General features: G+C 41.6%; 1 protein-coding gene across 1 annotated transcript in view; it reads right to left on the reverse strand.

Annotated features, from left to right (window-relative positions):
- Positions 1 to 130: 130 nt before the first annotated feature.
- Positions 131 to 25,096, reverse strand: part of fam171a2a (family with sequence similarity 171 member A2a) — a 62,113-nt gene continuing 37,147 nt past the window's right edge. The window contains exons 4-8 of the mRNA XM_014192623.2: positions 18,123 to 18,281; positions 16,765 to 16,944; positions 8,954 to 9,067; positions 5,131 to 5,257; positions 131 to 4,681 (exon numbers count right to left, since the gene is read on the reverse strand). Coding sequence (XP_014048098.2) covers positions 3,025 to 4,681; positions 5,131 to 5,257; positions 8,954 to 9,067; positions 16,765 to 16,944; positions 18,123 to 18,281 — 2,237 coding nt within the window. The 3' untranslated portion in view covers positions 131 to 3,024. The remainder of the gene's footprint in view (positions 4,682 to 5,130; positions 5,258 to 8,953; positions 9,068 to 16,764; positions 16,945 to 18,122; positions 18,282 to 25,096) is intronic.

A 25,096-nucleotide genomic window follows, 5' to 3' on the forward strand; every position in this document is an offset into this window, starting at 1 on the left:
AAAATGGTTAATGCATTGTGTTCTTGTTCAAAGCTAACTGAATGACATTAGGACAAAAAATGCATCGAAAAATAATTGTAAGTGAGCTGCTGATTCCACGCACACAGTACAAATTCCAGGCACACAGATGACTTGTTAAATGCTTTAATTATTGGATTGTATATTAACATTATTAATAACAAGCAATAAAAGTTAGCAAAGATTTGCCTCAGAAATATAGATCTGAGGGGGAAAGGAGGTGGCACCAGTTTACCATAACAGCACATCATCCCTCTGTCTGTTGCCTAGGAGACAACAACTGACCTTGTATAAGCACTCAAACAGTAGGCCTATAGGAATTAAGATTAGCCAGGCATTCACATATACAAAAAGAATGGTTAAAAAAAATAAACAAAAAAAACCTTTCTCAAGTCATATTTAATCAGAACACTGCACTGACAGGGGTGGAGAGACTTGGCACACTTTCAAAGCTCGGACTGTCTTGTTTATAGATGTCAAACACCAGTATTATCCTTGTCCTCAGAACAATTTCTGATGTCAATTTCTAATGAGACCACATAGAACACACTATTCAGTAGTGCCTCGTAGGGCCAATATAGCTATTAGTGTTCTCGAGCCAACCTCATCCCTTAAATGACATTGGATGTTAACTTCATCCCAAAAACATACCCTGGCCCCCCCAAAAAAGAAACAAACATAGCATCTCTCTCTGAAATAGTCTAAGGAGATTCCATATCAGAGCTGAGCTGGTTTATTCACAGAGACAGGTGGCTCAATTCTGCAAGCTTAAGCATCAAACCATTTTGAAGTTGAGAGAAGCTGATTCTATGACAAAAAAAGACCACAACAGCACAAATGCTCACGAGAGGAGGAACATGCATGTTCGTTGTGATCCTGAGTCTCAAACCACAAGGAGACCACTTCACATACTAGCATCAAATCAGTAACTCAAAACATGGAAAGTATCAATCTTTAAAAAGAGACTTTCAAGGGTCATTCACATACTTTTGAATGGAGAAAGGGGGGGAGAGAGAAAGAGCAGTGACAGTGATGTTATCAAATAAAAAAAACTGTGGGTTTAAAACAGGGATTGTGACAATGCAGGTTTGAAATGAAGAGGACCATTGCTGTGTATCTTAGGCATGGTCCTACACCTGATTTTCTTTAGGCCGTGCTGTATATTAGTCCACAAGGCAACGTGATAGAACTTCAACTGGACTTCATAAACCTGATAGCGAGTGTATGGCTTGATTGCCTTCAAATGACCCCTGATCATCAAGGTTGAGTACTGTTTGTTTAAATCAAAGTTGATTTGCTAACAATAGCTTAACATTGTGTATGACTCAATATCGTAACCTGAAAATAATGAGAAAAACATGTTACAGAGTATGTGTTAAACCCCTGGTTTAGCCAGTAGCTTTCTGAATGGCTGTACAAATGGTACAACTGCTGGGTTTACATACTGAGGCCTTACATCCAAGCCATTCTTTTTTATGCTAAAAAAGGCACTTAAGAGACTAATTGTTTGGTGTGATTTGTTGGACATTAACATTTTTAGGTCTGAGAAAACCTGGATGGATTCCTGTCTTATTTATCTGAAGGCTAATAATTAGATGTTTTGAGAATATGAGCCAGTGGAGATTACTGACAATCTAATATGGCACAGTTTATGGAAACATTAGGTAATTGTGATTTCCACTCAGTCAACTCAGTGTCTTTTCCTTTCACAACATCTTTCAAGTTTGCAATAATACCCAATTATTCTGTTTTTTTAAAGCTAATATTTTACATGTCGGTATCATCCAATCCATGTCTGACTATACATTGATATTGCAACAAAAGGTACAGACTTGCAATGCTAAGCTAACAAAAATGTTCTAGCAAAATGTTCTATGATGCTCTAATTTGTTTCCAGCCACGCTGCTTAATGAACATTTCAAATAATTTTGTCAGGTCCATGCTTCCATAGATATTCATGTTACAAGTCACCAGGTCAGCAGGTTAGTAAAGCAAGACAAAAAACATGACTAACATTTTCTGTCAGTAAGGAAAATGGCAACCAAAACGGTTTGCATTATTCTCCAGGCTTCAGTGATAGTAACGTGGAGGTGGTTTTCTGCCATTATCTCCAAGGAACATTTTTGAGTACAAAATGAAACAACAACATTGTTGTAAACCCTGGGTTCTAGGACTTACTTATTAGGATTTCACAATCACAACAGCAACCTTTTTCTCCAATGTTTAATACATTGATCTGTCTCCTCAATGACATTAAGTACCACTCAGTCATAAAAAGAAGGCCATCTAATCTGTTAAAAAAACAAGATTAAAGAGTGAAAAAAAAAAAATACTAATTCATTCCAGTTCTGGCCGACAGTCTTGGTTTTCCATAGGAATCAAAAGTTTCTGTTTGGCCAGCTGACGCCTCCCAAAAGGTCTGTAAAAATGACTTGAGGTTAATGCTAAGGTAACAGCAAAATCGGATAGGTAACATTTCCAAGGAATTCTACTAACAGCACAGTGGAGAAAAACATTGTTGAGCATTTCTCAAGAATCTCAGAATACCAACCAGTCAGAGGAACTCTCCCATTTGTTCCCTCTCCCATTCTGTTCCCATCCACATGCTTAGGGATCATGATTTTAAAAATAAATAAATCCACAGCCATGTGAAACTTCTAGAGATACGGATATAGCTACCGATCTCAATGATGATGTTTTTAGAGATGCAGATATAGCTACTGATCTGAGTGATGACTACAAGCAAAAGTGGGACTTCAAAACACCTGGTCCTTTCGACTCATGTGACAATTGTGCTTCTTTGTTTGATTTCCATTCTCACTTCATAATCTCTTTCACACACATCTTTCTCTTTGTTCTCAAAGACAGACCTCTCACATTCTCTGCTCTTCTTTCTGTAGAGAATCTACAAGGGACACAGTCAGAAATGAGGCATTCATTGACACAGTGGTTCTTCTCCCCCTGTTCTCTTGTAGCTCAATGTTCCCTGAGAGCCCTAGGTATACCTTACTTCCACACCATGAGGGGTCTCTCCTCGCGCTTCTGCCAGGGACTCTTCTTGTTCCCCTCCTCGTCTTTATCATCGGCATCCTCCCCATCCTCTGGGCTGGTGGCTGAGTCCCTGCGTGTCACCTCGCTGGTGGTAGTGGTAGTACTGGTCCGGGCGCTGTTATCCCGGCTGCGGCCCTTCCGGGGGAACGTGCCCCCACGGGGGGTCGTCTCTGGGGCCTCGTCCAGCAGCGGTGCCAGAGAATTGTCCTCTGGAGAGTACATGGCAGCGTGGCTCTCGCTGCTGCTGCTGGGGGGGTCTGTGGTGTCGATGCAGGGGAGTTTAGTATAGGTCTTCCCTGCGTGACCCTTCCTCTCAACCGCAGCTGCAGCCTCCTTTGCTTCCTTAGCTTCCTTGGCCTTCCTCTCCTCCTTTCCCTTCCGCTGCTTAATGTTGGCTTCGCGAGCGACGTCTACTCTGTTGTCATGATGACTCCCCGTGGCTCCTCCACCTCCCCCTCCTCCAGGGATGCTGAGAGAGTCTCCCCCCAGCTCGATGTAGGAGTGGCGAACCAGGGAGTTGGAGCGACCGTCCAGGGAGACGAACCAGGCCCGTGGGTGCGGCTTCACCCCCAGCTCCAGAAGCTTCTTCTCCGTCAGCGCCTGCAGCTCTCCGTTCATCTGAGATATGGTGTTGTCGTTGAACAGGACCGGGATGTGGACTGGAGCCGCGTTAGGGTCTGAGGCCCAGTTGGAGTGTCCCTCTGAGTCCTCCCTCTGCTGGCCTGGTTCTTCCCCTTCCTCGTCCTCCTGTTGATGATTCTGTTGTTGCTGGTTCTGTGGTTTCTGCTGCTGATTCTGGTGTACCTGTCCCTGCTGCCTGGGCAGGGTCATGCTAACCTGGATTCCCTCCATGTCATGCTGCATCTGTTGCTGCCTCTCCAAAACCTGCTCCACAGCCGACAGGTCCGACGACAGGCGCATGTAGTGGGCCGGGATGACCAGCGTGGGCACCACACTCCGGTACATGCTCTCCTTCATCTGGTCCATGGAGTGGCAGAAGATGAGCTGGCCGGGCTGGGTGTTTAGAGAGTTGGGCCTGGCTAAGAGGTCCCCGGTCTGGGACGCTGAGTACTCCGGGGGCAGACCAGAGTACTCCTGGTAGTGCCCGGCGAAGGGAGGCAGTAAAGGTGGTGGAGATGGTGGATCTGAGGAGTAAGCCTGGTTGTCATTGGCATTGTGGCGACGTCGAGGATCATGGGTATTATCCTCCGCTGAGCTGAAGCTGCGGGTGTCATTGCGGAGCAGCAGCTGAGGATCCAAGTTGTTAGTGTTAGTAGAGCGTGTTGTCACCTTCATGGGAAAACTCTCCCCACCGCCACGTCTGGTGATACTGTCCGTGTTCACCTTGGAGTGGCGCTGGGCCTTTCCTGGGGGAGTGTGCCGGAAGAAATCCTCCCTGGAGCTGTGGAGATCCCGGGTGGAGGACAGGTCTGATTTGAGGGCGTCTGGGTCACCTCCGGTGGAGGAAGCTGTGTCGATGTGGATGTGGCCTGAGCTGATGAGGTTGAGGTGGGACATGGAGGTGCATTGATCTCTTTTGGAGCCGTCCATGCCAGAGGAGACGTGCATCTTGCCGTGACGGTACTGCTGCCGTGGTTTCAGACATCTCCGCCTAAAACAAAACAGGGAAGGATTAAAGGGAGAATGCAACCAAACACACACATCCATGTATCACATTTTGACTCCATGTAAACAGGAAATTAAACAACAAATAGAGTCCCGGATTGGTTATATTTGTATTTTACATTTTGGACCCAGGCCAGTAATAACGCCACTGATTCAACTAAGCAAGTGCCCGACAGGGTTGGGCTCAATTCCATTTAAATTCAGAAAGTAGTTCCACATTTTCCTTGTTGAAAAGCATTGAAGAGAATTGGCATTGGAATTTCAGTGTACTTCCTGAAGTGACTGGAATTTAAATGGAATTTACCCTAAACCTGGTGCTTTGATGACTCGTAGAGTAGCTTGTTCAAAACTAGTGCTGGGTTGGATCAAAAATGTGCCACACTGGGACTGACTACTCCAGGACCTGAGTTGAGACACGCTGGGCCTGATACCAACCTGCAGTAGTAGAGCAGCAGACAGAGCAGCACCAGAACCAGCAGAGCCATGGAGCCCAGGATGGTTAGGAGGAAGATGGTGTGGTAGGTGGTGATATCTCGCAGGCCCATGGGGTTCAAAGCTGAGCCTGCAACACAGGGGTACACTGTAAAACATTTCCTGTCATTTTTATAGTAAATTACTGGTAGCACAGTAGCCTGTAGGTTACTGTAAATCTACAGTAAAATACTGGCAGCACAGAAGCTAGTAAATTACTGTAGAGTTACAGGACCTTTACTGAAACACAAATGTACAAAATATTACTGTAACACCTGACTACAGCTACATGCTGTCTTTCCCAAATTTACAGTGCATTAGTGGAAGTATAGTGGTTGGTAAACTGTTGCAGATTTACAGTGCAGGCAGCTAGCGCCAATAATGGGCAGTATTTCTGTTAGGTATTTCAATACCTATTTGGTCATTTGTATTTCACTGGCCTGAAGTACAATTCATGTATTTTGTAACAGTTTAATTATAATACATGTATTTGTATATTCTAATACAAAAATAAACCTGCAAGTAGCCCGCTTAACTACAACAACATTCTCGTTTAATGCACCCACTATAAGTCACTCTGGATGAGTGAATTACCAAAATGTAAAAATGAACAATTGCAATACACACTGCTGGGTATTATTCTAATGAGCTCCACCCCCAAACAAATAGTTTGAGTGTGGAACTCACTAGAATAATACCCAGCAGTTTGCTTTGCATGTGTTCATTTTTAAATTGACATTTGGGTCATTTAGCAGACGTTCCTGTCCAGAGCATTAAACAAAACACATATCACAGTCATTGCAAGTAAAATGTTTCTGTAACTGAGAATGTTGTTGTAGTTAAGGATACATTGGTCTTCAAGGTATTTATTATTTGTAACAAGATACCTTTTGATGTATCTTTGCCCAGCTCTGGCTAGTGCCAAGCACATTACTGTAATATTCAGAGTAACTTGCTACCAGATTCCTGTAAATTACTGTAATATCAGAGCAACGATACAGTACAATACTAAGAAAGTAAATGCTACTGTAATCGTAATATTGGTATTTTACTGCAATTACATGGGATTGGTGCAAGAAGGTTGGCTGCTAGGTATGTGTATATTACAGCATATTTATGAATATTTTGTATTTTATATCACTTGCACTTCTAGAGGCCTAAACAAAGGCTTCCAAACTGTCTGTTATTACAGTAGTGGTGGGGAAAAGAAGCTTCTAGAAGCATTGAGGCTTTCCAGCCAATTGTGTCAAAAACAGGTTCATTACTCAAGGTTTTGATCAACACAGTGTACACTAGTGGCACCTGCTGGTCAAAATAATTTAGAACAGACAAATGATTTAGATGACGTCTTCTACCAAAACCAATCAGGTGGTTGTTCGACAAAAAAAATGAAGCTTCGGACGTCATTGATCATGTGCTTCTGATAAAGTGATACATCTCAGAGCGCTGGTATAAAACATAACATCGATAGATTACAGGGCAAAACAGACTTGGCAAAACACTCAAACACTAAAGATTTAAGACTTGCTGCCACTCTGACCTGTCCCTATACACATTCAATTGTTAGGGCACTACTGCCACATATTAGTTTAGATGGTACAGTATTCTTACTAACGGGTGCAATAAATATAGCTACTTACAAGGCATGCCTCGGAATATGTTAATGATCCAAATATTGTTCCCCTCCCACAACATTTCTCCACAATGCACTATAATTTACAGAATGCTGCAGTAAATATATAGCAAAACAGCAATACAGTAGTTTGTGAAATTGTATTGTAATAAAGTTACAGCAATTGGTAACAGTGAATATGCAATTATATATTACAGCATACCAATGAATATTTGGTGTTTTATATCACTTGCACTTGTAGAGGCCTTAACAAAGGCTTCTAAACTTTGCACTTGTAGAGGCCTTAACAAAAGCCTCTAAACTGGCAGTGACTCCAGGGCAAAACCGATCAAAAGGAGATAGCTAAACACTCAACCATTAAATGTTTGAGACATGCTGCCACTCTGATTTGTCCACTACAAACATTAAATTGTTAGGGAACTACTACCACATATCAGTTAAATTGGTACAGCACTCTCATTAAAGGGTGGGAAAAATAGCCTCTTACATTGCATGCCTCAAAATATGTTAATGACCCAGAAACAACAATAACACTAGTGTTCAAAAGGTGTTTGGTGCTCCAAAAATAGAGTATGGTTGTAACGGCCTTCGTCAAAATGAGACCAAGGTGCAGCGGAGGATGTGTTCATCATGAATAATTTTAATGGACCGAATGAACACTACAAAAATAAACCAAAAACGACCAGCAACAGTTCTGTCAGGTTTAACAAAACTAAACAGGAAAAATATTCACCCACAAAACCCAAAGGAAAAACAGGCTGCCTAAGTATGACTCCCAATCAGCAACAACGATGTACAGCTGTTCCTGATTGGGAGCCATACCCGGCCGAAACAAAGCAATCCCAAACATAGAAAAACAGACATAGAATGCCCACCCAAATCACACCCTGACCAAACCTAAATAGAGACATAAAAACGATCTCTCAGGTCAGGGCATGACAATGGTACTGTATTCTGTGGGGTGGTAATGAATTACAATAAATTACTGGCAGCACTGTAGCCAGTAAATTACCGGAACAGGTTTTAGATTCCAAAAATACAATCTAGTACTGTACTACAGTAAATTACTGGCAGCACATTAGCTAGTAAATTACTGTCAATTTACAGGTCAAGGTTTTTAGATTCCAAAAATACGGTATGGTAGTGCATTCTGTGGGGTACAGCGTTCTCATTAACGGTGTCACGCCCTGACCTTAGAGATCCTTTTATGTCTCTATTTTGGTTGGTCAGGGCGTGAGTTGGGGTGGGCATTCCATGTCCTTTTTTCTATGTTTGGTATTTCTTTGTTTCGGCCGGGTATGGCTCTCAATCAGGGACAGCTGTATATCGTTGTTGCTGATTGGGAACCATACTTAGGCAGCCTGTTTTCCTTTGGGTTTTGTGGGTGGTTATTTGCCCATCCCTGACTACATCGTTGACATAGTCAGGGATGGGCAAAACTCACAAAATACAATTACAAAATACCATAAAAAAATCTATGTATCAAAAATAAATGACAAAATACTTGTATTTTGTAATTTATTTCATTCAAATGCATGTATTATGTATTTTAAAACGAGAAAATACACTTGCAAGTAGTTGGCCCGAGCAGCAACAACATTCTCAGTAATGGTTACAGAATCGTTTTACTTGCTATGACTGTGATATGCTGTTTATCTAGATTAGTTGAATGCAGGGACTGTAAGTCACTCTGGATAAGAATGTCTGCTAAATTACCAATATGTATATGTGAAAATGAACATAGCAAAATTAACTGCAAAGCACACTAGGTACTATTATTGGCCTTGTTTCGGGACGGAGCTCATTAGAATAATACTCAGCGTGCATTGATATTGTTAATTTTTACATGTACGTTTATATTTAGTTCATTTAGCAGATGCTCTTATCACACCATAGTGCCATCAGACTTCTGATACCAATGTAGGGTGGAAAGGGAGACACAAATTGTGAACAGCTATACAAAAAAAAAGTATAAAGTATTTTGTATTTTGAAAATACAAATTACAGCTCTCGAAAGTATCTTGTTACAAAATACTTCGGAGTGTAATTCAGCCCATTGTAATACAAATGGAAAAATATTCAGAAGTAATTTAAATACATATTTCAAATACATGTAAAGGAAATACTGCCCATCTCTGGACATAGTTACTGTACCTGTGGTTGAGGGAAAGGCAGCCAGCCAGTATCCTAGCTGGTTGGCCACAAAACTCCATGTCAGCTGTGCTCCTTCTTTCTTGATATATCCGGTTCCTTTCCTGACCCAGAGTCCTGTTGAAGTACAAGTCAGCATGAGGACAGAATTAGTTAGAGTAGAATAGGAATTACATTAAACATTGTATGTCAACTTCCTTAACAATTTAAGAGACGTGTGTGTAAATTTCCATTAAGATCCTTATCAATCCAAAATATATTCCCAAAACTGAAAATATATATTTTTGTGAGTATCCCTGCTATGCACTAACAAAATTCTGATTTCCAATTGTTTTTTCTCCCAATGCATGCTCATAATCCCTGTACACAATAATTTCAAGGATAATCAAATGTACACAGTATATTCTATTTAATCCTGGAGTGAGCCGATGGAACAGCTCCATAGTTACTGTACTGAACATGTGCTGTGAATCTATTACTTCACATTATGAGGCCAGCGGTGTTATGCATTCATATCCAGTGATGCGTAGCTCGTCGGGATAGAACATACACAAATGATGAGCGATTAACGTGATTCAGGGAAGGAAGACAGCTTTGAGTCCAGGCAGATGCTTTCCGACCATAACCACAATAACGAAAGAGGAGCGGGGGAAAAAAAGAACAAAAAATGAGAAAAGAAGAAGAGAAGAACCATTTCCCATGATGCCAGGCACCCTGAGGAGAGGGTCAGGATTCAGTAGCTTAATGGGTCTTGACAGGGAGACCTCTGCCCATGGTATACCCAAGTTCCCCTTCTACATCATCCTCCCGCTCCTAAAATAGTTTTAATTTCTGTCATTCTCGTTAGCATTTTCACTTTGCAGAAAACATAAACACAGAAGCAGGTTAAGATTAGGTCTACATGTTACTTATGCAAGTGTCCTGAATGATTTTAACACATTGTAGGGGAGAATGCAAACAGTGGCCTAAAATAAAAATGTCAAGTTTACAGTAAGATATAGCTTATGATTAATAACATATTTGAAAAAAATAAACATAACATTGCCTTTCAATTCAAATAAGCAATACAACTATTAGTTTAAATAACTATTAGATTAATATCATCTGTTTAGACTACAAACATTTGTTGGACTCCTCTTTTAGTGCCCCAGGCAAGGGAAGTCTGTGAATATATTGCCACTGTCATCACAGCAGCAATACAACCAGGGCCTGTATTAATTAAAAGTGCTCATCTAGGATCAGGTCATCTTATTCATTATGATCTAAAAGTCAAAACTGATCCTAGATCAGCACTTCTTCTGACGCTTTGTGAATACAGACGCAGGCCTGAAAATCCATTAGGCCAGCTTTACTGCCCATTGGCTACAGTACATCTATTTTTAGACATTAATAGACGATCTGGCATCCACAACCTCAAACATTGAACCACCTGAGAAGTCAACCTAGGACTTCTAGGCTACATATTGAGCCAAGCTCTAATTAACACACCCTCAGTGGTGTGAATAGAAACACACTCAACAATCCTCTAAACTAGGGGTAAAAGGGAGGTGAGAGTGAATTGAAGTGTGAATGTGTGTCATGCCAGATCACTTATCTAGGAAGTGCTCGACCATGGATGTAATGCTGTATGTCGACCACTAGGGGTTGTCATGCACACAGACGAACAGTAGTAGGGGCTTTTGTTTATCTCCTCAGTATAAGGCAGGGGGATTTCCAAGCCACTCCCCACTACCCCCTGACATAGTGTGTGCGCGCATGTGATCCGTCTCCAAAACAAACAGACTCACAGCTGAGTCTGGAGAGATAATGGCGCCTCTGATTTAGAGTCTCCTGGGCTATATGGAACAAGAAACACTGTCGTCCTTCTTCCTCCTCCTTTCCCTTTTAAAGACGCCTTGAAGGAGGAGGATGGGAGGAGATCACATGGGAGGGGTCATCATGGAAAGAGAAAGAGAGAAAGAGTTTTCCTCCCGCCTGACGAAAGGGTCATGTTCAACTTTGATTCAACTTTTTTGACTCATCATCACACTGTATTTTCTCTTGTACTCATTTGTCATGCACAGACTGTACGCACACCCACATACGCACAAAACGTGTGATTCAGTCCGAAACAAATCAATTTCTCTCTTCAGCGGCAGCTCACTCTAGCCATCCACCCACGTCCAATGAATATTCATCTTCAACATGTTTTCCTCTCAGTCTCAATCCTGACTGACAGTCAGCAGCCTGGCATTACAGCCCATTTAGCGCTCCCTTGATAGATCTGTCACAGTGCCACAGTACACTACAGCACCCACCAATTAAAGGCTTCCGCTGCAGCACCCGATTCTATTTGCTAGAGTATTCCGAGTGCTCCTGGCAGGTGTCCCCAACCTCCTCTTCTGCCCCAAACATCTACAAAACCCATTGTGGATTTAAAGCCTTAGCAAAAAAAGTCTTGCAAGTGTAACCTGGAATACTGGAAGAGTGGAGTGTGTGTGTGTGAGAGAAATCTGGTGTAAAACCTGACTCTGGAAGAGAGGCCCAGGCATCCAGACTTACAGTAACTCATAAATCTAGAGGACCCCCTGGGCATACTAGACTAGAGGCCCATTTCTCTACTCAACACTGATCTAAAGCTCCACAGGAGTTTATTTTATTGCTCTGTGTGGGATCATGTGTGGGATTCTACCTGTCTAGTACTTGTTGACATTGGGTGAACCTGCGATGTTACTTGATTTGTTTTGAGTAGAAACTTTCAGGTTTACTGCTTCTGCATAGGTCAGGGAAAACTCAGGATAACTCAGGGAACATTACTTTGTTGGACGTAAGCTAAACCATGACGGAAACAAAGAATTCCTTATTCCTACATGCTGTCATCCAGAAGTGAACCAGCTTTTATGTATACAATATATACTGAAATACTGTATAGAGCACTTGGGACATACTGTAGGACACCACTTGCTGCAGTACTACATGAGGGTCAGTGGGGGGCACTCTTCCCTCTTAAGCAAATAAAAGCCCACACCCCCAGAGCAGGGTGTGTGTATGTGTGTGTGCAATGTGGAATTAGAGGTGACCCCTTTAGAGATGACACGGTTAACAACACATCCACCCTGGTGTCCACATTATAATCAGTAAGCCTCTCACCTCCTAGCTAACTGTTGGTTCGTCACTGCAGATAATGAGATATGAGCTCTGGGCCTCCCACTTAGCGGACGGTTGAATAAAAACCCATACAGTTAAATAATGCATGAACCTAACGCTGCAACGCTCTGTTTGACTAATCTGTTTGCTTAAATCCTGTGCTATATTGTTCTTTTGGGTTTTACTGTAAAGATTTGATTTCCATTTACTCTCAGCTACGGTACAGAGTAAAACATTTGCATACATCGAATTTTAGCAAACTACTAAATTCAACACCCACAAATACCCACAATATAAGCCACTTAATGGAGCGCGAGAGTGAGAGATTGTTGTTAGTGGCGGGTGCCTAGTCAATTGGCAGTAACCTGTTTTGTCCAAGCTCAGTAACTTGTTTTGTCCCAATACTCACAACCATTAATCCTCAGTTATCTTAGCCATCCTAACAGGATGTGAGCAATAGCCTACAGCTAACTCCAACAGACCAGCTCATCCCACTATCCAAAATCTCTCCCTCCACCACAGCTTTGTTGTCCCCTTTCTCCTCTACCCTTCAAACCCTCTCCTCCCTCCCCTCCCCTCCGTCCATCTGTGTCTCTGTTTGCATCTCATAACATGTTACCATGGCAACATAGGACGAGAGAGGTGGGGAACATTGCCTCCTCTGTCCCAGGCCTCCTGGAGCTACATAACAGGCCTAATCACATCATCAGGCTTCAGGACAACAAACCTCTTCAGCTGCAGTTTTCCACAGGGTGTTAAAAAGGGATGTTTACACTAAGTCTGCTTTCATGTTTTCTGCACATTGAACCCACAACTATGGTATCAGAATGACACACCCATCTTTTGTGCATCACTGGGATCTGCCGATCAATGCATGTCCATGATTTCTAAATGCGATAGTTCGAGTTGTGCATGCATATTGCTCTCTGTATTGAAGATACCATCATGGAAGGATCCTGGGCATCCAAATGGAGCCTGCCAGATAGGTGCTCCATCATCTACCCTTGGGAAGACATATCCAGACTTGGCAAGTGTCTGGTTGGTTATTACTTTTTATTCATTAGGCTTCCTCTTCTCAGTCCATTGTGTACTGTCCCATCCTTGAAATCCAACTTCAAGAAGTTGAGGTTATCATGGAGATCTGTAGACATAGGCCCATGACTTCGGTAACACTTCCTATTAATACCCTCTTCATAATGTATTATAAGCACATTTAGAACGCCTGAGCTATGAATCATGCATAATAATGCACAACATAGGCACTATTAACTGCTCCTAAACATCTATGACTAAATCCATAATGCGTTATGAAGAGGGCATTCAAAGGAAGTGTTTACCAGGGTTTCTTCAGCATAGTTATGGTAATGTCAATCTCGGTAGGGAAATGCCAGGCATGTCAATGAGATCTGCAGTGATCTGCATGTTCCGGTTCAGACACACTAGAACAATGGCTGCCATGGGAAGTCCGGACCGGTTGTCAAGACAAGAAACAACCCTGGTCTGGAGTTTTTAGACATCGGTTCCATAAAGCCAGTGGTGGAAAAAGTACCCAACTATCCTACTTGAGTAAAAGTAAAGATACCTTAATAGAAAATGACTCAAGTAAAAGTCACCCAGTAAAATTCTACTTGAGTAAAAGTATAAAAGCATTTGGTTTAAAATATACTTAAGTATCAAAAGTAAAAGTATCAATCATTTCAAATTCCTTATATTAAGCAAACCAGATGGCACCATTTTCTTGTTTTTTTAATTTACAGAAAGCCACGGGCACACTCCAACATTCAGACATAATTTACAAACAAAGCATGTGTGTTTAGTGAGTCCGCCAGATCAGAGGCAGTAGGGATGACCAGGGATGTTCGGTTGATAAGTGTGTGAATTGGACTATTTTCCTGTTCTGCTAAGCATTCAAAATGTAACGAGTACTTTTGGGTGTCAGGGAAAATGTATGGAGTAAAAAGTACAATATTTTCCTTAGGAATGTAATGAAGTAAAAGTAAAAGTAGTCAAAAAAAATAATATAAAAATAAAGTACAGATACCCCAAAAAACTACTTAAGTAGCACTTGAAAGTATTTTTACTTAACTTCATACGGGTAGGGGGCAGTATTTTGAAATCCGGCAGAAACGCGTGCCTGTAGTAAACTGCCTGCTACTCAGGCCCAGAAGGTAGGATATGCATATTGTTCGTAGACTTGGATAGACAACACTCTGAAGTTTGTAAAACTGTTTGAATGATGTCTGTGAGTATAACAGAATTCATATGGCAGACAAAAACCTGAGAAAAATCCAACCAGGAAGTGTGGAAATCTGAGGTTTGTAGTTTTTCAAGTGATTGCCTATCTAATACACAGTGTCTGCGGGGTCATTTTGCACTTCCTAAGGCTTCCACTAGATGTCAACAGTCTTTAGAACATTGTTTCATGCTTCTACTGTGAATGGGGAGAGAATAAGCGCATATGGAGTCAGATGACTGAGAAAATGACATGAGCTCAATCTCGCGCGCTCCCATGAGAGTTAGGCGAGTTCCTTTACATTTCTAAAGACAAAGTAATTGTCCGGTTGGAATATTATTGAATATTTATGATAAAAACATCCTAAAGATTGATTCTATACATCGTTTGACATGTTTCTACGAACTATAATATAACTTTTTAGACTTTTCGTCTGAACTTACTGCGCGAGCACAGTGCATTTGGATTACTCCACTGAATGCGCGAACAAAATGGAGGTATTTGGACATAAAGATGAACTTTATCGAACAAAACAAACATTTATTGTGGAACTGGGATTCGTGGAAGTGCATTCCGATGAAGATCATCAAAGGTAAGTGAATATTTATAATGTTATTTGTGACTTCTGTTGACTCCAAAATGGCGGGTATCTGTATGGCTTCTTTTGGTGTCTGAGCGCTGTACTCAGATTATTGCAAAGTTTGCTTTTGCCGTAAAGCTTTTTTGAAATCTGACACAGCGGTTGCATTAAGGAGAAGTGTATCTATAATTCTTTGAATAACAGTTGTATATTTTATCAACGTTTATGATGAGTATTTCTGTAAATTGATTTGCTCATTCACCGGAAGTTTTGGGAGGCAAAACATTTCTGAACATTACACGCCAATGTAAAATGGGGTTTTTGGATATAAATATGAACTTTATCGAGCAAAACATACATGTATTGTGTAACATGAAGTCCTATGAGTGCCATCTGATGAAGATCATCAAAGGTTAGTGATTCATTTTAGCTGTATTTCTGGTTTTTGTGACGCCTCTCCTTGCTTGGAAAATGGCTGTGTGGTTTTTCTTGTCTAGGGGCTGTCCTAACATAATCTAATGTTATGCTTTCGCCGTAAAGCCTTTTTGAAATCGGACAGTGTGGTTGGACTAACGAGAAGTGTATCTTTAAAATGGGATATAATAGTTGTATGTTTGAGAAATTTGAATTATGAGATTTTAGTTGTTTTGAATTTGGCACCCTGCTATTTCACTGGCTGTTGGCGAGTGTGTCCCGCAGGTGACGTCCCACATACCCCAGAGAGGTTAAGTACTTTACACCACTGCATAAAGCAACGGGGGAAAGTGAGTGTATGAGAGAGAGAGAAAGAGATAGAGAGGCAGAGAGAGTGCATGAGAGAGAAAGAGGGGGTTCCTGAGTGGAGCAGCGGTCTAAGGCACTGCATCTCAGTGCAAGAGGCGTCACTACAGTCCCTGGTTCGATTCCAGGCTGTATCACATCCGGCCGTGATTGGGAGTCCTATAGGGCAGCGCACAACGTCGTCCGGGTTTGGCCGGGGTAGGCCGTCATTGTAAATAAGAATTTGTTCTTAACTGACTTGCCTAGTTAAATAAAGGTTACATTTAAATAAAAAAAGAGAGAGAAAGCAAGACAGAGAGAGGGAGGCAGATGCAGAGCAAGAGAGAGGCAGCGAGAGTGTGTGTGAGAGAAAGAGAGAGAGAAAGAGAGAGTGAGAGGGGGAGACAGAATGAACGAGAGAGAGAGACAGAGAGGGGGAGAGAGTGTTTGTGTGTGTGAGAGAGAGACAGAAAGAGAGAAATGTGTATGAGAGAGAGAAAGAGATGGAGAGCGTTGTGTGGCTCCCTCCCTATGAAAGCATGCACAGCAGTTGTATAACAGTATTTTCAGCCAAGTGAACTGCGATATTTCAGATACTGAGGAGCAGCGAGGAAGAGGATTAACCCATGTGAGACAGGATCAGCTAGCCTGGGTAAACCACACTGAACTGAGGAAAACACTACTGGGCACAGCGTTCAGTCTGGTTGAACCAGGCTAGCTGTGACCAGCTGGGAGTCCAGGCAGCCATAGTTAGAGCAGATGGACTGGAGGTTCCTCTTATTCGCCCCTTCCAAGCTCAGACCACTGCCATTTATATGCCTTAGATTTGTGGTCTGACGGACGGTGGCTTACTATCAATGGCAGTTTTTTATTGACAGGCATTTTTATGTATATATTTGAGTATAGCAGTAAGCCCACTGTTGATGAACAAATGAAACTGGAAAACTATGTACGAGGATGTTTCTGTATGTGTCTGTATACAAGGATGTTTTTTTAGGGAAACCGTTTTCAACTGACAGCACTCAGAGTCAGCACTCTTATCAAACAAATTGATGACACTTGTACATGGAGGGCTCTCAGTATTGGTCAGCTATGATGGTGGGTGGTTCCCTTTACCTGTCTTGTCGTCGAACCTCCACACGGGGACACTGGTGGCTGTCTGCAGGGGTGTGTCTAAGGGCAGGGGGATGCAGATATGGACGGGGTCCCACACCTGAACACTGGTCCCGTTACGACTGAAGAGCTGGGCATTGACCGCCGCCACCGCCGTCAGCTCCACCCAGCTACTGTTAGCCCCTGGGGAGAGACGACACAAAGGGCTTTAGACCAAACACCAGTGTTTTGTTGAACCCAACAGTAGAAAATCCCAAACAAGGCTTGCTACCATGCCTCTCAACACAAATAACGCTAACGCTACCAACATCATGCAAATATCACAATATTCACCCTCAGCAATTTACCGTTTGTTCACCATTCTAAGGCATCATCATCATCGTCATGGTTGACCTGGTTTACACTTGTGATAAGGGAATGATATAGTAAAGGTAAATGAATAAAGAATCCATCCCTGAAAGGTAACTGATTAGTAATTCATAGTTATGTAGCATGTGTAATGAATAATTAAAGTACTGAACGTAAGTCCCATAAGGTCTAGTAGAAGACCCGGGAGGAAGGGAAATGTGTGTGTGTGTTAGTTAGTTAGACTAAGGGAACTGTAGACATGCGTTTGACCCGACCTGAAGAGACTTAGGAGAAAACAGGGAGTAACCTTCAAGGTCCCCCTAATCTCGGGGGAAAGGAACAGGCAGCGCTGGATAGTGATTAACAGTGGTGAAAAGTCCGGGGAGGGATACAATTCACCTACTGTTCGTGTGTATGTATGTGCGTAAGATATCTATTGTTTGTGTGAAGGTATGTGCGTAAGCGGGGAGTGAGCATAAAATGAACATCTTTGTGTAATGTACTTCAGAACGTTCTCTGAATAAACTGTACGAGCCTTTTGCAGAAAGCTGATTATTCTTGCCTAATTATTCTTAACCCAGTGTCTTACAAACCTTGGGGATTAGTCAAGGCTTATTGATTGTTAATTATTATCATTGGGATTGAAAACTCCAGTGACAACTTGTCAGAAGATTCTTTCTCATCATTCATGACACTCAGACATAATACTATGTAATACTATGTAATCATACTTCTCTCATGGTTTCCTGCCATCATTTCTCATAATTTGGGAGTTTTTGACAGAAATCTATCTTGGTCAAAATCTCTGGATTTTCCACTTGAGCAATTCTGCATTTTACCCATGTATTTCCCTCCATCCATCCTTCTCTTCCCATCTCATCTCGTTTCCCACCTTCCCTCTCCTTTTCAATCCTCCTGTTCCCCTCTCCCCTTTTCTCTCCCCCCTCCCTCTGTCCGCCCTCTCTTCTTCCACCGTCCCAAACCACCCTCCAACCCCTCGCTCTATTTCTCACCGGTGGCATTGCTCTCCAGGCCCAATGGGTAGGGGAAACCTCCTATCTCATACTGACTCTGTGCGGAGGTCAGCACAGCAGAGAGCTCTGGGTTGGTAGAGTTGAGGGCCAGAGTCACTGCTTTCCTCTGGAGCTGTATCCATGGCTGGTTTTTGACTCCTGGAGGGGGAAGGGGTGAGAGAGGAGAGAAAGTGGGGGAAGGAGGGGAGAGAGAGAAGGAGTCTGTGAGATTGGGGGTGCAACTGAACAAGAAGCATAAAGTTTAAGGCATTGGTGTGGTAATCATATGGACTATGAAATAGGATAATACAAAGTGAAGAGTTGTAGACAGTTTTCATGAAATATAGATAGTACTGTTTATAATACTAGTAATAATAGAATAACAATATTTCCTCCCCACAAAACAGTTTTAGAGAGACACTAAATTAATTATGTGTAATTTATTTTCCGATTATACAGAACCTCAACACGGGATCAATCCAACCCTTAAATTGAAATGACAACCAGCACACATACAGTACAGTAGCAGCATCCAGGGATTGTGGCAGCTAGCAGGATTTGCTGGTCTATAGTAAGACAATAGAGACTAACCCTGCAGGTTGGACAAAAGTATACCTGCCTGTCATACTATAATCCCATTCTCCCCGTTTGATGTGGCTTGCCACAAGGGAAAAAAATAGGCCTAAAAATACACTGGCCCCTCGTAACGGTGTCACTTGTCTAATATGATTAGTATTTGGTGAGCATGGGGCCTGATCTGTGCAGACAGCCAGGCAAGCTTGTCCATGCAGAGGGTCTATACTATACTGAACACCCCAGGCCGGCTGTATTGTAGCATCCATCTCTCTCTCTCTCTTTCTCTGACTACTGAACTGTGTGTATCCATTCCTGTGCTCATCGTTCCATTCCACCTCATCTCTAGGGTAGCTTGTTGCCACTTCTTTTCTCAGGTTCTCTTTGTCAATCTCTGTGAGACGTGTTCAGTTTCTGTCTTTTCACTCACATATCCCCATTTGACACCTTCTATGTCCCTGAATTGGACATGATATCTCTCTTATCTTTTTTCTACTCTCATTACAGGTTCACAACAAAGCTGTGAAACCTATTGTTATTCTCTGAATAGTTGTTGTTGACATTGTCAAATAACTCAAGCATAGATTGGCAACTATTTTTCTAATTTGGCACAGAGAAACTAGATGCCATGAGTAACTAGATGACATGAGTAACTTGGTCAATAAGAATGCCACCGTTTGCTATAAGCGGTCTCACTTAAACCCTCATATCTGTCGTCCTGTTTGACCTAAAGACTTGAAACGTTGTATTTGCCAAGGCAGCAGCTACTCTTCCTGGGGTCCAGCAAAATTAAGGCAGTTTATACATTTTTTAAAACATTACAATACATTCACAGATTTCACAACACACTGTGTGCCCTCAGGTCCCTACTCTACCAATACCACATATCTACAGTACTAAATCCATGTGTATGTGTGTGTATAGTGCATATGTTATCGTGTTTTTATGCATGTGTCCATGTTTGTGTTGCTTCACAGTCCCCGATGTTCCATAAGGTGTTTTTTAATCAAATTTTACTGCTTGCATCAGTTACTTGATGTGGAATAGAGTTCCATGTAGTCATGGTTCTATGTAGTACTGTGTGCCTCCCATAGTCTGTGCTGGACTTGGGGACTGTGAAGAGACCCCTTGTGGCATGTCTTGTGGGGTATGCATGGGTGTCTGAGCTGTGTGCCAGTAGTTTAGACAGATAGCTCGGTGCATTCAAAATGTCAGTACCTCGCATAAATAGTGATGAAGTCAATCTCTCTTCCACTTTGAGCCAGGAGAGATTGACATGCATATTATTAAATATTAGCTCTCTATGTACATCCAAAGGCCAGCCATGCTGCCCAGTTCTGAGCCAATTGCAATTTTCCTAAGTCCTTTTTTGTGACACCTGACCACACGACTGAACAGTAGTCAAGGTGCGACAAAACTAGGGCCAGTAGGACCTGCCTTGTTGATAGTGTTGTTAAGAAGGTAGAAGCTACTATTATATCAATATGTTTTGACCATAACAGTTCACAAGCCAGGATTACTCCAAGCAGTTTAGTCACCTCAACTTGCTCAATTTCCACATTATTTATTACAAGATTTAGTTAAGGTTTAGGGTTTAGTGAATGTTTTGTGCCAAATACAATGATTTTACTTTTAGAAATATTTAAGGCTAACTTATTCCTTGCCACACACTCAAACTAACTGCAGCTCTTTGTTGAGTGTTGCAGTCATTTCAGTCGCTGGAGTAGCTGACGTGTATAGTGTTGAGTCATCCACATACATAGACACTCTGGCTTTACTCAAAGTCAGTGGCATGTCGTTAGTAAAAATGTAAAAAAGCAAGGGGCCTTAAGAGCTATCCTGGGGAATTCCTGATTCTACCTCGATTATGTTTGAGAGGCTTTCATTAAAGAACACCCTCTGTGTTCTGTTAGACAACTATTTATCCACATTAAAGCCATAACACATATGTTTTTCCAGCAACAAACTATGATCGATAATGTCATTAGCTGCACTGAAGTCTAACAAGACAGCCCCTATAATTATTTTATCATCAATTTCTCTCAGCCAATCATCAGTCATTTGTGTAAGTGCTGTGCTTGTTGAGTGTCCTTCCCTATAAGCATGCTGAAATTCTGTTGTCAATTTGTTTACTGTGAAATAGCATTGTATCTGGTCAAACACCATTTTTTTCCAGAAGATTACTAAGGGTTGGTAACAGGCTGTTTGATCGGCTACTTGAGCCAGTAAAGGGGGCTTTACTATTCTTGGGTAGCGGAATGACTTTAGCTTCTCTCCAGTCTTGAGGGCACACACTTTCTAGTAGGCTTAAATTGAAGATGTGGCAATATCATCTGCTATTATCCTCAGTAATTTCCCATCCAGATTGTCAGAGCCCGAGGCTTGTCATTGTTGATCGACAACAATTTTTTCACCTCTTCCACACTGGCTTTACGGAATTCAAAAGTACAAATCTTGTCTTTCATAATTTGGTCCGATGTACTTGGATGTGTAGCGTCAGCGTTTATTGTGGAGTTTGCTTATCTTGCCAATGAAAAAGTCATTAAAGTAGTTGGCAATATCCGTGGGCTTTGTGATGAATGAGCCATCTGATTCAATGAATGATGGAGCCGAGATGGCTTTTTTCCCCCAAAATGTCATTTAAGGTGCCCCAAAGCTTTTTACTATCATTCTTTATATCATTTATCTGTTTCATAGTGTAGTTTATTTTTATTTAGTCACATGATTTCTTAATTTGCAGTATGTTGGCCAATCAGTTGGGCTGCCAGACTTATTTGCCATACCTTTTGCCTCATCCCTCTCAACCATACAATTAGTCATTTTCTCATCAAGCCAAGGGGATTTAACAATTTTAACAGTAATTTTCTTAAATGGTTGCATACTTATTAGTAACTGGAATAAGCAATTTCATAAATGTGTCAAGTGCAGCGTTTGGTTGCTCCTCATTACACACCACAGACCAGCAAATATTCTTTACATCATCAACATATGAATGACTACAAAACTTATTGTGTGACCTCTTATATTAGGCCCAGCCTTTGGAACTTTGGTTTTCCTAGATATGGCTATTAAATTGTGATCACTACATCCTATGGATTTGGATACTGCTTTAAAGCAAATTTCTTCAGCATTAGTAAAGATGTGATCAATACATGTTGATGATTTAATTCCTGTGCTGTTTGTAACTACCCTAGTATGTTGACAGACAACCTGAACCAGGTTGCAGGCACTGGTTACAGTTTGAAGTTTTTTCTTGAGTGGGCAGCTTGATGATAGCCAGTCAACATTTAAATCACCCAGAAAATATACTTCTCTTTTGATATCACATACATTATCAAGCATTTCACACATATTATCCAGATACTGACTGTTAGCACTTGGTGGTCTATAGCAGCTTCCCACAAGTATGGGCTTTAGGTGAGGCAGATGAACCTGTAGCCATATTACTTCAACAGTATTTAACATTAGATTGTCTCTAAGCTTAACAGGAATGTGGTTTTGAATATAGACCACAACACCGCCCCCGTTGGTATTTCTGTCTTTTTGGTAGATGTTATAACCATGTATTGCTACCACTGTATCATCAAAGGTATTATCTAAGTGAGTCTCAGAGATAGTCAGAATATCAATGTCATCTGTTACAAGCAAGTTATTGACTTCATGGACCTTGTTTCTCAGGCTGCTTATGTTAATATGGGCTGTTTTTAGCACTTTTCTGGGTTGCTTGATTGTTTTTAATGCTTTACTGGGAAGCTTATCAGAGGTAGACTTACTCATGTTAGTTATATTGGAGCTGATAGTGCAGGGTGAGCTGCACAAAGTGGTCTTCCTACTAGGGCACACCACCTCAGTGCTAACAGTGTAACTCCGGTTCATAGGCTCATGATTACTCCATACAATAGCTGTAGGATAAACAGAAGTATTCAGTACAATTTGGGGCACATAAATTAAGTTACTTACATTGTGTATGCCAATGCCCCTAGGATCATGTACATTTGATGCACCATTATGACGACTCATTGTCACAATGGTATGGATTAACTGAGCTGGTCTTGGATCATTGAACAGTCATTGTATGTAGGCGTCTTTCCTCATGCTGAACAAATTTGCCTCAAAGACCCATTAGGTCTTTCAGGATAGATTTTCCTCCATTGTGGAACTTCTTTTCATGAACCATAAGTGCAAATAACTCAACATTCGGTATGTAGGCTCATGGTACATCTTTTAACATAATTTGAGAAAAGCTTGGTTAAGATATAGCTGAGTTATTGATAAATGTGGAAATCTGATTTTACGTGTCCATTTATAGCAAACAAAAATATCAATGCAAGATGTAAAGTGTTGGTCCCAGCTGAAATAAAATATCCCAGAAATGTTCCATACCCACAAAAAACGTATTTCTCTAAAATGTTGTGCACAAATTTGTTTACATCCCTGTTAGTGAGCATTTCAACTTTGCCAAGATAATCCATCCACCTGACAGGTGTGGCATATCAATAATCTGATTAAACATTATGACCATTACACCGGTGCACCTTGTGCTGGGACAATAAAAGGCCACTCTAAAATGTGCAGTTTTGTCACACAACACAATGCCACAGATATCTCAAGTTGAGGGCGCGTGCAATTGGCATACTGACTGCAGGAATGTCCACCAGAGCTGTTGCCAGAGAATTTAATGATAATTTCTCTACAATAAGCTGCCTCCAACTTCGTTTTAGAGAATTTACCAGTATGTCCAACTGGCCTCACAACCGCAGAACATATGGGATGCTCATCTGCGTGCTGGTCGTCCACACCAGGGTCTTGACCTGACTGCAGTTCGGCTTCGTAACCGACTTCAGTGGGCAAATTCTGACCTTCGGTGGTCACTGGCACGCTGGAGAAATGTGCTCTTCACGGACGAATGCCAGTTTAAAGTGTTCCGGGCAGATGGCAGACCGCGTGTATGGCGTTGTGTGGGCGAGCGGTTTGCTGATGTCAATGTTGTGAACAGAGTGCCCCATTGTGGCGGTGGCAGGCATAAGCTGCGGACAACAAACACGGTTGCATTTTATCGATGGCAATTTGAATGCACAGAGATACTGTGACGAGATCCTGAGGCGTACTGTTGTGCCATTCAGCCGCCATAGTTTCATGTTTCAGCATGATAACGCACGCCCACATGTCGCAAGGATCTGTACACAATTCCTCGAAAACTGAAAATATCCCAGTTCTTACTCACCAGAGTATGCCACCCATTGAACATGTTTGGGATGCTCTGGATCAATGTGTATGACAGCGTGTTCCAGTTCCCGCCAATATCCAGCAACTTCGAACAGCTATTGAAGAGGAGTGGGACAACAGTCCCCATGACACAATCAACAGCCTGATCAATATGTGAAGGAGATGTGTTGCGCTGCATGAAGCAAATGGTGGTCACACCAGATACTGACTGGTTTTCTGAGCCACACAACTACTTTATTTTTTTAAAGCTATCTGTGACCAACAGATGCATATCTGTATTCCCAGTCAAGTGAAATCCATCGATTAGGGCTCAATGAATTTATTTCAATAGACTGATTTCTTATATGAACTGTAACTCAGTAAAATCTTAGAAATTGTTACATGTTGCATTTATATTTTTGTTCAGTGTAAATCCTTTGTAAATCCACTCCTGAATGGCCTATCAACCTGAAACTTTTTAGGTGATCAAAGACATTAACATGATGAACAATTAAGTTTGGCATTGATATCTTTAAATAAAACTTTTGGACTATGTAACGCTAATGCTTAAAATAATGAGAAAACATTGTCTTCTCATAGACTAAAAGTCAGATTCACTCCAAATTTGGTCTTTGGACTCATCACAATAGTCCCTAAAGAGATTGAGAAAATAATGCTGATGCATACAAAGATGGCCACACTATACCATTAGATACTAATTAGCGCATACGCTAATATGCAAAAATATGATTTAAAATCTTCCTCTCATGAATCATATGACCAAATGAGACTAAATGCTACACGGCTTAACATAGTTTGAGATAAAACGCTAAGGGATTGGCCAAAAGAGTTATAGACAAATTAAAAAAATCAGATTTTACGTGTCCATTTAAACCACTGTAAATCCACCCCATAGTGGTCTATGAACTTGAAACTTGTCATTGCTATCATGGTAGAGAAATGAACATTAAATTATCTGTGTTGTGTGACAAAACTGCACATGTTATAGTGACCTTTTATTGTCCCCAGCACAAGGTGTACCAGTGTAATGATCATGCTGTTTAATCAGCTTCTTGATATGCCACACCTGTCAGGTGTGTTTATATTTGTGTTCAGTATAATTATATGGACCTGTGAAGAACGGACTTCCTCATAGAAGCCAGACCACTCCTTATCAGACTATGTCCCCTCAGAGC

Source organism: Salmo salar, chromosome ssa03 (genome assembly GCF_905237065.1).
Source record: "Salmo salar chromosome ssa03, Ssal_v3.1, whole genome shotgun sequence".
NCBI lineage: Eukaryota > Metazoa > Chordata > Actinopteri > Salmoniformes > Salmonidae > Salmo > Salmo salar.